This window comes from Chlamydotis macqueenii, chromosome 7 (genome assembly GCF_036417535.1).
Source record: "Chlamydotis macqueenii isolate bChlMac1 chromosome 7, bChlMac1.mat, whole genome shotgun sequence".
NCBI classification, from domain to species: domain Eukaryota; kingdom Metazoa; phylum Chordata; class Aves; order Otidiformes; family Otididae; genus Chlamydotis; species Chlamydotis macqueenii.
Window position 1 is genome coordinate 21,596,960 of NC_141562.1, and position 13,815 is coordinate 21,610,774.

At 41.5% G+C, this 13,815-nt stretch overlaps 1 protein-coding gene across 1 annotated transcript; it reads right to left on the bottom strand.

The window, feature by feature from the left end:
• Positions 1-1,283: 1,283 nt before the first annotated feature.
• Positions 1,284-10,088, bottom strand: ANKRD1 (ankyrin repeat domain 1). Its single transcript, XM_010117564.2, has 9 exons — positions 10,009-10,088; positions 8,226-8,405; positions 6,195-6,332; positions 5,997-6,104; positions 5,215-5,313; positions 3,986-4,084; positions 3,744-3,842; positions 3,480-3,578; positions 1,284-2,213 (listed from the first exon to the last, which is right to left on the bottom strand). Exons 1-9 carry the CDS (start codon positions 10,033-10,035, stop codon positions 2,103-2,105), a joined length of 960 nt encoding a protein of 319 aa, XP_010115866.2. The 5' UTR covers positions 10,036-10,088; the 3' UTR covers positions 1,284-2,102.
• Between the last annotated feature and the right edge of the window lie 3,727 nt (positions 10,089-13,815).

A 13,815-nucleotide genomic window follows, 5' to 3' on the forward strand; every position in this document is an offset into this window, starting at 1 on the left:
AAAATGATGCTCTCACCAGAGAAGAAGCAGAAGTGTGTCTGGTGCAGTTTTGTCCAGAGAATAACCTACTCTGAGCATGAGAGAAGTTGTTTGGTAACTAGTATATGGAAAGCGTCTAGAGGCTTTTTAATGCTAGAGATCCTTCTTGCTACTTGTTTGACTTGATTTTAAAAATTTACAGTCTGCATCTTTGCCCTTTTAAGTAGATACGGTGCTTCAGGAGCTGATTGAAAAGTTTTCTTCTCCCGGTTTCCTGAAGCGCCTTGCTCTGGCCACTTTGGTGCCTGAACAATTGAACTGCTTCTCAGTTAGGATGATAAACAAACTGAGTTAGCCAGCACTGATGTCATTTCTATTTCCTGCAAGGCATGCTTCCAGTGTCCGGGAAATTGTGCAGAAACAAGTAGTGAAGTAGTGGCTTGCAGAGAAGGGCAGTGAGTGGAGATGTGCCATAATTTTTATGGAGAAGAGTGTGTTCACAAATAAAGCCTAGGGCTGGCAAGGTGACACTCATGAGTTATGGTGCTTGTGTGAGAAAAATCTCATCTGTCTGAAGCTGTCTGCCTCAGTTTAGGATAGCCAGCACAGGTAGAGTAGGCATTTCTTCTGCTTGCTGCTCTGTGGGGTTTCTGTAAATTCACTTAGTCTCCAGAATTGGCACTGCAGTAACAACTATTCATCGCTGCCCACTCCTGACCCCACCTTGTTGACTGGAATGTTGCTTTTGCTGGCTAAAAACAACTGACGCAGGTTGAGGAAGGCATGGCATATTTTGCTGGGACACCACGCTGTGGGGCTTTAGGATTTTAACTGAATGCAAGGTGTAATGTCCTAATTGGACATTGATGCCACTGCTGGCAGCACTGTTAACATTGTTCTGCTCCTGCTAAAGCAAAGGGAGGGGTGCCTGCCTTTCCTAGCAGGACTCAGCATCTCACTTGGCTTGGATGATGAAGCTGTCTCGTGCTCCACATAGTAAGTACTGACTTGCTGAGAAACTGAGGTTTTAAATCAAACTCAGGAATAAAACTGTAACATTATTTTACTAACTACTCAAGTAGTGTCTTTCTACTTTTGTATATGTGTTCCCATTTAACAAAATAAGTAAGAGATGGCATTTGTCTAACAGTAGCAGGGAGGTACCTCAAGGGCTAGCTGCTCTAGGCAGCTGAGGGTTTTTTTGAGTTTTTAAGAATTTTACAGCGGCCAATATGTGAGCTTCCTTTAAAGAAAGACAGAATTACCCTGTGCATGCTTACAACTCCATAATCCACTCCAGCAAATAAAAAGAATCACTCTGTTTATTTAATCAGAAATAGATCAGTACAAAATGTACAGAAAAAGCAGTACAAATTTACAAATATACATTTTTGCATTCCTCAGTCATCAGACTTCATACTAGTCTAGCTTAAAAAAAATTCCCATTCCTGGTACTGTCTCCTCTCACCTTCATAACATTGCATCTGAATCCCACAGTCCAAACAGTTACGTGATGGTTAGAGCTCTCTCCTGAGCTCTTTATCGGGTGCCATCGCCAAACCCTCTGTAAACCCCATTACTCAACTGCTTCTTTAAATCCACCTGACACCTCAGTACACCTTACTCCATTGCTCTTCCACATACTGTCACTCATTTTACATTTTACATATTATTTTAATAGTGAGAATTTGGCAGAGATAAGGCAATGGTTGCAAGTATTCACTACTTAGAGCTACTGGAAGGCTTGAGGGGAGTTGCTAATGTAGTTGGAAATACTGTCATCTAAGACAAAAAAGGATTTATTTTGCTGGCAAAGATTGCATTAGGATGTAAAGCTCTATAAAAAAACTACAATAATATTGAGAATCATTAAATATTACTTAAATAAATAAATAATAAATAGTAATAAATAAAGCCATTTTAGAACCAGTGGAATTTTAACATTCAACCTGCCTTTTAAGATAATTTCTTTGCATATTTGTTTTGCAGTTTTCAGTGAAGGTACCTCAAATAATCCAGTACCATAAATATTTTCAATAAAAATACTATGTTCAGGGCTATTTTCCTGCAGGTTCATTTGAAGCATTGAAAAGCAGCAAAAGGGAGTGGTCTGGTTTCTCTCTTCAGAACTTGGCTAGATGGACGCTCTTATAGGAGTTGTCTTTCAGGCTGTTGAATATCTCTTTGGTGCCGTTCTGCCACTGAAGAACAAGATCCATAGGGGTTTTCCCTTGCTGGTTAAAAAAGCAGAGGAAGGAAGGTTTAATTTCAGCCAGTGATTACTGAGTCCTTTGTTCTTCCCTAAATATTTTTACAGTGTGTCCGCCTGATGCCAGACCCTGCCACACACACAAGGTCACGCTAACTCTCGCCTCCCTGAGATCAGAGTCCTCTTGCTCTACAGGTCCAGTCCCAGCCCTCTTCAGACTGGTGATGAAATCTCTCTGTGTTTCAGTGAGTCTAAGCCATATTAGCAAATACCATGACTAGCAGAGCATGCAGGTGTTTCTTTTGATCTAGTTTAAACTGATTAAAAATACATTTAGATGAGGCTTCAATAAGCCACTCTTCTGTTTAACTGAGAATTCAGATAAGAGTTTGTACTGGTTTAATTAGGTTATAAACCACATCTAAACTAAACAGGAGCAACTTTTGTGTGCAGATTAAGCCTGAGAGAGCAGGTCTTTGGCCTTTGGGGCTGTACCTTTCATGGTTTCCATACCCTTATGAGTGATGATGCTGGGAATGGCCCTGCTTCAGAGAGTGTGGGCAGAGAGTAGGGAGCACAAAGTGCTGCAGTGATTGGTTTCTTTCTTCCTTCTTAAGTTTTGATTGATTGCCAATCCAAAACATTGACTGGCATTGGTAAAACCCTCTGTCCCTTCCACTGCTGCTTGGTTTGGGAGAAAGGAGCTGTGATGTGCTGTATTTTAAGAAGTGGTCTCAGAGCTCCAGCAGTGCAGCTGCTGTTGCGGTGGCTATGAGCAAAGAGTCAGATCTGGGGCTTCTTAAACTGAAGCTCTAGTGAGCCACAGGGATTTGTTTCCGGTCAGGTTAATAGGTGGTCATCCAGATGTAGTGCTTAGGCTTGCCATTGTCTGTAGGCTTAACAGAAAGGAGATTTCCCTGACAAGCCAAGGTCTTTGTTGTCTCAGTGGTGGTTGAAGCCCAGGAGTTGTGCAGAGAGCAAGTGTCTGTACTTTATATCTTTTCAATATATGTTGTGTGTAATTAAATCACAGAAAGATGTGATGGTGTTTTAAGTTGCAGCTAATGGGTTCTGGTTTTAGAAGGGGTACTGGTTTTTCCTCTTTGCCCTGACTTCCCCCAAGTCATACTTTCCCTGTGTCAGCTCTGCTTTAATTAACTCTGAAGTGATCTAATTAAGTCTGTTCACAACAGTCTCTTCTGGCCTTGAAACCTATGAAACTGCTCTGAAGGGAAACTTATTCTAGAGCATTTTGAATTACTGCATTTTTTTTTTTTTTGCTATTACTTACACAATTCTTGATAGTTAGATCCGCTCCATACAGAATCAGAAGCCTGATCATTTTGTAGCGGTTCAGCCTCACGGCATCATGCATCGGTGTGTCCCCTTCCTAGAGGCAGGAGACATGGACCACAGCGTCAGTCCCGCTGGGCCAGCGCCACAGTCCAGCCCCAACCATGTAGCTGGGGATTTTTACAGGCAAGTGGAACTCTCGAGGCAGATAGCAGCTTGATGCTGCCTGATAGCTGACAGGTAAGGAGCTGTGTGTACTCACTCTGTCTCTGGCATTGAGATCTGCTTCACAGGCGATGAGGTGCTCCCCGCAGTCGTACTGACCTGTTCTCACAGCCACGTGCAAAGGGGTGCTGAGCAGCTGAGAGGTGGAGGAGAAAGCAGTCAGTGGCATGGAGCAGGTAAAGACGGCTTCAAGAACAGCCACCAAAAATTATCTACTTGGAGTAAGGGTCAGCTTTTCAACTCCAATTAAAAAAGCTGCAGAGTCCCAGAAGCACATACCTTGTCTCTTGCATTTCTGTTTATCCCTTTGTCCAGTAAGAATTTCAGAACATCCAGGTTCCCCCCCCGGCACGCCCAGTGCAGGGCTGTAGATTCAAGCTGCAGCAGGAAAAATAAATTGAAAGTAATTTAATTCATCGTTATATTTTAAAAAAAAAAAATTAACTATTTTGATCAAATTTCTAACTCAATCCAAAATAATTTTCATGCAATTTAACCTAAAGCACTTCACCATAATCACTGAGTTGTTTCTAGTAACAGCTTTTCTTATTTTGCCCTAATTTCTTTAGTACTGCAAGTTTCTCTCTCTTCACACTTGCTGCATATTGCTTAGAGATCTTAGCAACGCTGCTGTGAGAGAGGATGTGTTCTGTCCATTCTGTGAACTTAGAAGTCATCTTTAAACAGCCAGGTATGGTTCTTCTGGCTGGTATGTGCTAGTTTTAGTATTTTTTATTCAATGCCTTTTGCATTCTAAACTGCATAGAAAATGAAGCTGAAGGGAAAGAACAGCTCTCTTTTAAAAAAAAAAAAAAAACAAAACCAAACTTCCAGATCCACAAAGTGGATCAGAACCCTTCTCCCCCACAAAATTCAGTTTCTCTGCACTCAGCTCTGCCAGGAGGGGTGGAATGTCCTGTGCAGGTCTGGCTCTGCCTGTTGTTCCTCCTGTTCCTTACGCCTGCCATGAGCACCGCTGAGCTAATCGAGGGGGAACAAGGTTGGCTGGTTCCAACTGTTTAGCAAAGGGATGAAGAGCTGGCAGCAGAGAAACAAATAAACAGCTGCAGAAGCCCTTGACACTCAGCTGCCCTCGTGGCCAGCATTCCAGAGGAGCAGGGGTCTCTCCTGACTGCAGCCTTGAAATCCCAGTGGAGAATGTACACATTGCCCTGAGCCCTGGATCCGTGAGTGGGACAGTGGTATCTCCACCACCTGCTAGCAGGCTGAAGCGGTAGCCTGACCTCAGCTCTCTTACCCTACATTAGGCTTTGTTGTTTATGGTGGTCTACTGGCCAACGTGTTCCTCCACTTCCTGTGTTTTCCAGCAACCACTTTGGCAAAGGGAGGCAGACACCCCCTCCTGAAGCCTCTTCTCAGCAGTGTCATTTTAAGGATAAACTTAAAAGATGCTCCTCTTTTATAAGCAGCACTTCTGTAAGTGCTTCTCTTGGCACTTGTAAAATAATGAGCAGTTTTTTGAAAGAAGTGTAAGTTGATGTGCATACCATGTCTTTCTGTTCAAGCTGGGCTCCAGCTTCCACCAACTTTTTCACCACCTCAAGATGTCCTTCAGAGCATGCCCTGTGCAACGCAGTGCGTTTGTACTGGCAATTAAAACAGTGCAAGGTCAGTTATTAAACACAGCACAAAGAGACATTTTTACATCTTTTCTCCCCACCTCCCTAGTATGATGGCAAATGCATACTTTATGCTGATTCATTTTCAAGAGCTAATACTTTTGAGACCTGAAATCTGCTAAATTTTAATAGCATCCTGATAGCTGAGAGCTGCCTACCCAGCACCTTTTAAAGGGTGTGAGAAATATCTGCAGTGTGGCATTCAGATTGAAAGCGATGTCTGTTGAGCTCCCCCATCCAACATGCTATGCTGCCTTTTGAAAATGCAGCTTATGCATTATGGAGTAGGAGGGCAGGCAGCATCACTTTCTTTGTTGTTCTGCGGACAAATTTCTTGTCTGTTCAAGACAAGATTGTTGTCTTCAAGGTTGTAAGACCACCTGCTACAGAAAATCAGGGTCTCCTAGGCACCAACAGCTTTCTTTTAAATATAAAGATTCTTTTGAGGTAATATTACTTTGAAGGGTCCCAATGGCCCCATTATCACTAGAAAACTCAGTATAACAAACTTCCATCATTTACACACTTCCCCTCACCCTTTTTTTCTCCCCAAAAGTGTGGAAGCTACAAAACCTAGTGGTAAAAGTTACTTCTGCTCTGTAATAACGTCTGTTCTGTTGCAGGCTTTGCAGAAAGAAGGAAGATTGTACCTCATCACAGACATTTGGATCCCCTTTGTCTGACAGGTATTTTTCAATTACTGGCAACTTATTCTCCAATGCAGCTCTAAAGAACGTCGGTATATCCACTGGTCCTGTCTGATGGAAAGAAATATACAGGGTGTAAATGCGTGTGGCGCAAAACCCCACTGATGCTTTCCCAGAAGAAGGCACTTTGAAATAACTTACAAGGACTTCTGGTTCGGGTTCCTTTAAAACAGGAGCTTTCACTTTCTTGCATTTTTTCTTCTTCTTCAGCTGGATAATTTTCTCAAGATCCTCCAAGTTTTCAAGCTTTGACCTCTCCTCTAATTTCTTCTTCTTCAGCTGAAATGAATCAGGGAAGCCCATAAGCTGAGCTGAGTGTGACCACTTCTCCCTTGCAGAGTGGCAGGACAGTGTGTGCTACTATTCAGCTGAATGCAATTAAGACTAGACGAACTTTGAAATAAATTGTTTTTTGTTTTTTTTTTTTTTTTTTTTTTTTTTTACAGCTAGGGCTAATTGACCATTAGAATAAGTTACTAAGTGTGTGAGAAACCCTACATCATCTATAGCTTTTCTTACACCATTGGACCTCTTCCTAAATGCTGCTTCAGCCATATGTTGTGGGACAGATAGCATAAATTTTTGGTCTGTGTTAGTCTAGGAGTCAGAGCAGCACTGTATTTCCTTCTGGCCCAAAAACTTCAGAAACCTCATGTGCAGCTTATGAGAGCTGGGAAGCCCCTGCAGTTTTAACTGACTTCCACCAAGCGTTTTGCCTTTAGCCTCTTTTATGATGCAGTCTCTGATTTATTGTAACTTAATGCTCTTTGATGAAAAATACACCCTTAAGTGAAAAGCAAGGTTTACACTGATTTTAGCATTTCAATCAGTAAGTGTTACATTTTGGTAAACAGCAAGAATGTCCCCAGTATCCTTGGAGGGGCAGTTCAATAAACATTTAAGACTTCTCCGAGCCCGCTTGTAAAAAGCGTCCCTGCGTGAAGTCGATGTGAGGCACTGGTAACATCAAGAGTGATTGTGTTGCCTGAAGTGAGGGCCAAGATCTCAGGCACAATGAGTTGTCCTTGACTTCAGAAGGGGGATTCACAAACAAGGGGTAACTCTGGGTGAATACAGATGACAGATTCTGTCCAATGGTATCCTTAAGGGTAAGTATATTGGTGAGACCCTGTCATATGGTGTACATTTTTTTCAGCTGAATTCTTATTCAAGTTATTTTCACCTCTTCTTTTATTATTCTCTGTATACAGGGTTTGATCTGTAGATCATTGACTTAATGGGAAATAATTATGTTGGCTGAGTGGGCTGTGGATCAACTGGAAATCCAAAAAGTTCTTAAGACCCTGTGGTTGTTTTGGATAGAGGAACTCAAAAAAACCTCTGTAGCAAGTAATGATCTTCTTGTTGAAGGTCAATAGTGTTTATTTTAATGTTTCTGAGGCTCACTTTCCCACCCTTCTTATTTCAGAACAAAGTCTTATGGCTCCTGCTACTTAAACTTTTTCATTCTCAAATTACTTTAAATTTTTAAATAAGTAACCATTCTCAAATTACTTTAAATTTTTAAATAAGTAACCAGTTGGTTACTTATTCACCAAAGAGTTTAATATGTTACAGCTACTCTATTTTTGGGAGGAAAAAAAGCATCAGGGATATAGAGAGAACTGTCATGCTCCAGGAATACAAAACTGTACTTTTCTGTAGACCATTATCACTTTCATTTGTAATGGTTTTTCCCAAATGTGCTAGTAAGCATAATGCAGTGTTTTCATAAAAGAATATTTTCATGAAAGGTAAGGTTTCAAAAACACACTCTGACATCTTTCTTGGGTTAGTTATTTTTGGTGGCAGTCATTAGGTGTGCAAGCTGAAGGTGCCTTACTGGCTATGTCTGTTCCCCCCTTACTGAGAGCGAGCAGCAGGTGACTCTGGGCAGGAAGGAGCCTCAGGGTTTCAGTCAGACATTACAGAGGGGCAGTTTTGGGTTCTGCTTCACAGTGTTACTGCCTGCATCCATGGGCTACAGGAGTCAGCAGATCTCCATGGCCTTCAATGGACTTTAGACCAGCCTCCATTGGTAGTGATCTCCCAAGGGTTTATCTAGTTCACCATGCATGTATTTCTAACTTAGAAAGAGGCAAAACTCAAAGGGCTTCAGCAGAAAGTGCACATGGGATTATAAAAAGCCAAGCACAAAACCCAAGAGCCTACCTCTGCTTCTAGTTTTTTCTCCTTCTCATAAGCCAGATCACCTCGGGTCAGTGAGTGTGCAGGGACTGTCTTCAGGTCCTCCTGCTTCTCTAATCTTACAGCAGCTTCATACTCTCCATTTTTGAAGTCCTCAGGGAGGAAGCTGCCAGTCTCTTTATCATCAGTTTTCTTCCCAGTCACCTGTAAAAGCAAACGTGGTACAATATGAGCAGCAGTTTCATGACTGCAGTAGTCACCCCCGGGATTACCTAGAGGCTGATTACATGTCATTCCTGTCCTGCTCCAGGAGTGGTGACAGACAGAGCGCAGACCTCATTCAGCCTGTGCCTGCATTAACTGTGTATGCAAATGGCTGGAGCAACCTCGCTTGCAGGCAGATCATCTGCATCCACACAGCAGCTCCCCCCTTGGCATCTTGAGGGCTTGGGTCAGACCCATGAGGCCACCTCCCCATCTAACTCCCTGATTCGCTGGGACCCACATGCTGCGGTACTGACAAAAGCCAGTTGGGAAGAGCCCCTTTTTTGTTCTGGGTTTTCTTGTTTGTTCACTTGCCAGCACGTGTCAGTCTTCAGCAGGCCATGAAAGGCTGCAGTAGAAAGAGCCACCCCGAGCAGCCACCAGCGCCCTGCGCGTGCTGAGCAGGGGAACCAAGCCAACAGAGTGGGAGGAGAGGGTTTCTCCCTTGGGACCTTACAGTTTTATAGAAACACCTCCAATGCAGTTAAATCGGGTTGCTGAGTAATTTCAAGGCTAGCTTTACCCATTGCTGTCAGTACCAAAGTCCCCATTTACAGCACTCAGCAAAATAGCGGAAGGTAGTTCCTGCGCAGAAGCTATGTGACGCTGTGCAGCAGCACAACTTTTCATAGCTTTTGGAAATATTTCTGATGCTTGATTAAGTGTGTACAAAGAGATGTCTTGTTAAACTTAGTAGAGGCTGTTGTTTATTTTGAGAGTGGTTCAGTAAATTCACGTGTCCTAGACTTCTTTTCCATTCAATCACCTTGTAAAATTGTGTTTGTTGTAGAGTTTACCACTGAAGAAACTGTCAGGCCCTTGTCAAAGAATTTAAGACAGCATTAACTAGCTGTATGGCAGTTCCATCTTAACACAGCCATCAGAGTAAAAAAGTGGTTTCTGTATGATGTTCCAGTGTTTCACTGGATCATTCTTGTTTTCCCAGTTTATTGATCAAATCAGGCATTCTTAGTCCAAACTCTGCAGCAGAATGTCCCATTACTTGTGGTCTAGTTTAGACATTATTTTTCAAAGACTTGTTATGCCATGAACAGCAGTGGGTGCAGGAACGGTTAGATTATTATTAGAAAATAATACTTATTACTAAACTGTTAGTTTAGATTTAGAAAATACTTCAGTTTCTCTGCATTGATACCTCCTCCCAGTCCCTTACTGAATTGAAATTACTCAGTGTGATCATAACTTAACAGCTTCTAAAAAATTAAAATTAAAATTGAACTCAAGGTCAAAGGAAAATACATAGCTAAATTTTGGTCAGTCTCTTCTTCCTGGTGAACTGTGTTCTGATGCAAAATCCAAACAGCTATGTAGTTGTATCAGTGGTGAGCCCCCTTTCCCCAAGGAAAAGTTAAAGTGAGAATAGAGTGGGATAACCTATAGCACAGGTTTTGCACCTGGAGCACAGCAGTGCTGGTAACCTGCCTGATCACCTCAATGATCCACAAAGGTTGTCTCTCTCAGCCTGGTATGACAGTCTAGAAAGAAAAGTAATTATGCATAAATGAAAGAAGGTTGTACCTACCAGCTCTTCTACTTTCATCATCATCATATTTGCTGGTGTTTGAAGGTTGTACTCCTGTGTGGCTGCAACTCCCAAGTGCTCAGACCTGCTCTGCAGGGACCACCACGCTAGCTTGGCTTATATATCTTTGGGAGAACTGTGCTTGAATGAGATAATCTTCCAACCTGGGAATCCAAGTATGCCCCTTGGGCTCGCCAGCTGAGAGGTAGGCTCCAACTCATTCCAGACATGTTAACAAGCCAAATCTGGTGTCCAGGCAGGGAGGGGGGCGTCAGTTGGGCGAGGAAGGGTGAGCCTTACAGTCTGACCACACCGAGTATGTGAATCGGAATGAAATGTGAGCTCATCGTTCCTTTGGCAATGACCGCACGGCTCAGCAATGCGAGTCATTCTGTGTTCCCAGTGCCCACTAGGACAGCTGTCTGTTGATACAGCATTATAATTTCACCTTCTTTTTTTAATTTTTTTTTTTTAACTGACATTCAGATGATTGTAAGATACCGGAAAGGGTAAGTGGCTTATGTACAATACTTGTCGTAATATCTTCCTGATAAACAGATTATGATCCCTTAAGTCTCAGAAAGCCATTCTTTTCATTGCTATTTGTTCTCGGATGATAAACAGTTTTAGGGGAAAGACCTTTTCTCATCATGATGGCAATCTTCTATATTTGTGAGAAGGAATTCTCTGAAAGGATTACTAAGCCAGAATGATGTCTCTGGTGCTAAAAGGGCCTATGACATGATCAGTTACAATCAGTGCAGGATCTCAAAACAGCAAGCTTTGCATTTTTCTGAGACTTTGTCAGTGATCATAAGCAGAATAATAAATTCTGTCCTATTATGTCAAAAAAAAAGGTAAATCTAATACTGTTTTCTCAGGCAATATTTTCATTTTGGTTATGAGAGAATGGGGCACAGAAGTTATTTGTTCATTTTTGGAGATAAGATGGGATATAGACAGATATATACAGATGATGTGTGTGTTTTGGGGAAAAGGAGTTATTAAGTCCTTCGGAAAAGCTTTTCTTGTGCCGTGAATCAGAGCAGGCTGGAAGCAGGAGGATAAACACCAGCAGGAGGCAGTTTTATAAAAGGAAGACACACTAATCTTTGCATTTAAAGAGTGTGGATAAATGCCAACAAAAATCAGGTCTATCGTTCCGTAATGCTTGGAACTCCTGTCTGGTGAGGTACAAGCCTGGCTGTAGGCATTCAGGTCACCTGCTGAAATGAATACAACTGCTCAGGTGCTTCAAGTACAACATGTACATAAGTGCTTCATCAAATCAAGACCTAACTATCTTGGGTGTTGTTTATATCATTAGCATCATTAGCGTGCTGGGTTCCTGACACTGACCTTTCAAGGTGTCTCTCTTCTGAACTATCTCCCAGTAATCTGAGTACATCCAAACTTGTCTTCTAGTGCCCATCATACCTATGCCCTCCCTTTCCCTGAAATGAAGCTGGACATCAGGCGGTTCCTTTACTACTCAGAATATATATGACATTAGAGGATGAGCCCCAGAACTAAAATAGAGTATGTGGCAGCAAGAGAACCTTTCAGAACATTTTTTTCCAAACCTAAGTACAGCCAGGGTATCATTCCCCCAGAGTGGTATATCCTGAATCACACTGCCGGGCTTTTTTTTTTTTTGCAGCAGTTTTGTACTCCTGCTGTATGTCTCTGTGATAAGAGGCAGCTTGGTTTGGCTTTCTCTTGTTTACAAATGTGTTGTAACAGCTTATCTCAGTCTGTTTTGTTCTGGAATGCTTATTTGGGAGATTGTCTCGAAACCCACAGCCCTAACAGGATGGCTGCAAAGACCTCTTCTCGTTTAGTGGAAACAGATCACAGTGGAGACCTAATGCGGGGAAAAGAAATGTAGGGGATTGCTTTAAGAACAAAAACTGTTTAAGAAGCTGTGAACTACTCCATTGTATTTGAAGCTTACTTTGAAGCTTGTTTTTGCTTTCTTCTTTTTAAACTTTACTTTTTCTTTTTTTTTTTTCCTTTCCTTTTATTTTAAACAGCCTGATATATAAAACTGACTCAGCAAAACCTAAACTGGAAGGTTTAAGTGGATAGATCTTCCTCTGCAAATGGTACGTAAATCCAGAGCCAGAGTCGCTTTACAGTAAACCTCAGTGCTCTGAGGGGAAACACAAACCCGCTTCTCACATCATGAGTGCTACCAAAAAATCCCAGCTTCCTTAGAGGTAAATCAGTAATTATTTTTAAAATATCTTGTCCCTGATGACTAAAAGAATAACAAAGAATAGAAAAGAATCTTCCTTGATTATCCTGAGTTTCTGTGTGAAAAGGGTGGCACACAGAAACCCACTTTAACCAGAGGCTGAAATCTGAATTCATCTAATGGTAAATGCTTTTAAGCTAAATGTCATGTAAACCCTACTGAAATAGTAGAAATGCACTGATTCGTATCAGCTAAGACTCTTGGCCGGATGCTTATCACTATTGCTTAATATTGGAGGGGAAAGTAATATAACGAGCTTGCAGCCTTGCGCTGGACTGTAACCACTTAATCACCTTTCAACAAGTGAATTCTCGTTAAGGTGGTAATAGCAGATGGTCACTGGGAGACGTGTAATACAAAGATGAAAAACTCTTGCCGCTCTGCTAAAGGATAAGGGCAGAGCAATGACCTGCAAGGTGTTAAGGCAATCGGATATTGTCACAAAAAAAAAAAAAATTCACAGAGAAAAACACAGAAGGGCAATAGGCTCAGCAGGACAGAGAGAAAACTATATGGCACACCCTGTTCCCTGCGATCAAGAGAGAAATTATCTGAACAGTGTAAAGAATTTTTGTAATTTTTTAAAAAAAGTGTTTAATGGTAGAGTGAAAGCATTGTATGTGATACAGATGATATTGCTACCTCTTGTCCAGTGTGTTACTGTCACGTTTTCAATGCTGTCACTACTGTACTCAGCTATCTTACATTTTCCAGCACTCTGCCCTTGGCTCTGCCCTTGCATCCGAAGATGTTGCCCTTTGGAATGCCATTGTGCCTGGCTGTCTCTGTCCATCTCCTGCCGCTAAACAAGTAAAGGTATGAAAAAATCAGTTGCTGGGGAGTAGTTATGCACCTAAGAGGGTGTTAATCCAGCAAACTATGTTCCATGTGTATACAGTCAAGGATAAATTCGTACCCAAGGTACATGTAAGAAGCAATAACCCATGGCTTACTCCTGGATTAGTGACCTGTTGGTGTGTAATGGCTTATTTCTCAGTATGTGTGAGCATCCAGCGTGCCTTACGTATATCCACATACAACAAAGCAGTAAATAATAGTATATTGCAAGAACTGTGTTTGTTTCCTCCTCCATTTTAGCTGTTTGTTTTCCATAAAAGATAGGAAACACTTTTATTTGTCTAACATATACTCTCTGATATTTATTCTCAGAAAGCAGTTGGGGTATGAGTTAACTCTAACATGCAAATTATGCCACTCATGCTCTAACGTTTTCAACACAGTGATATATGTATATCTGTCTACTTTTTCTAAAGTGGTCAGGGAATTGCTACATCATCTGCTTAAAAAAACTTGGAGACTTCTTATCAATGTATTTTTTTTGTCTATAAAACTGCTAAAGAGAAACACATCAGCTCCTTAGGGAAAAAAAAATCCCCAAACCATTTTACCTAGGAATATAAAGTTAAAGTACAAAATTAGAATATGAAAAATTATTAAATTAAAGGATGAGGCTATAATTGCATTTTTTTTTTCAGATCAGTTGTTATCAAAGAAACAAAGAAGTCATAGTCTGGCAGGTTGCTGCTCTG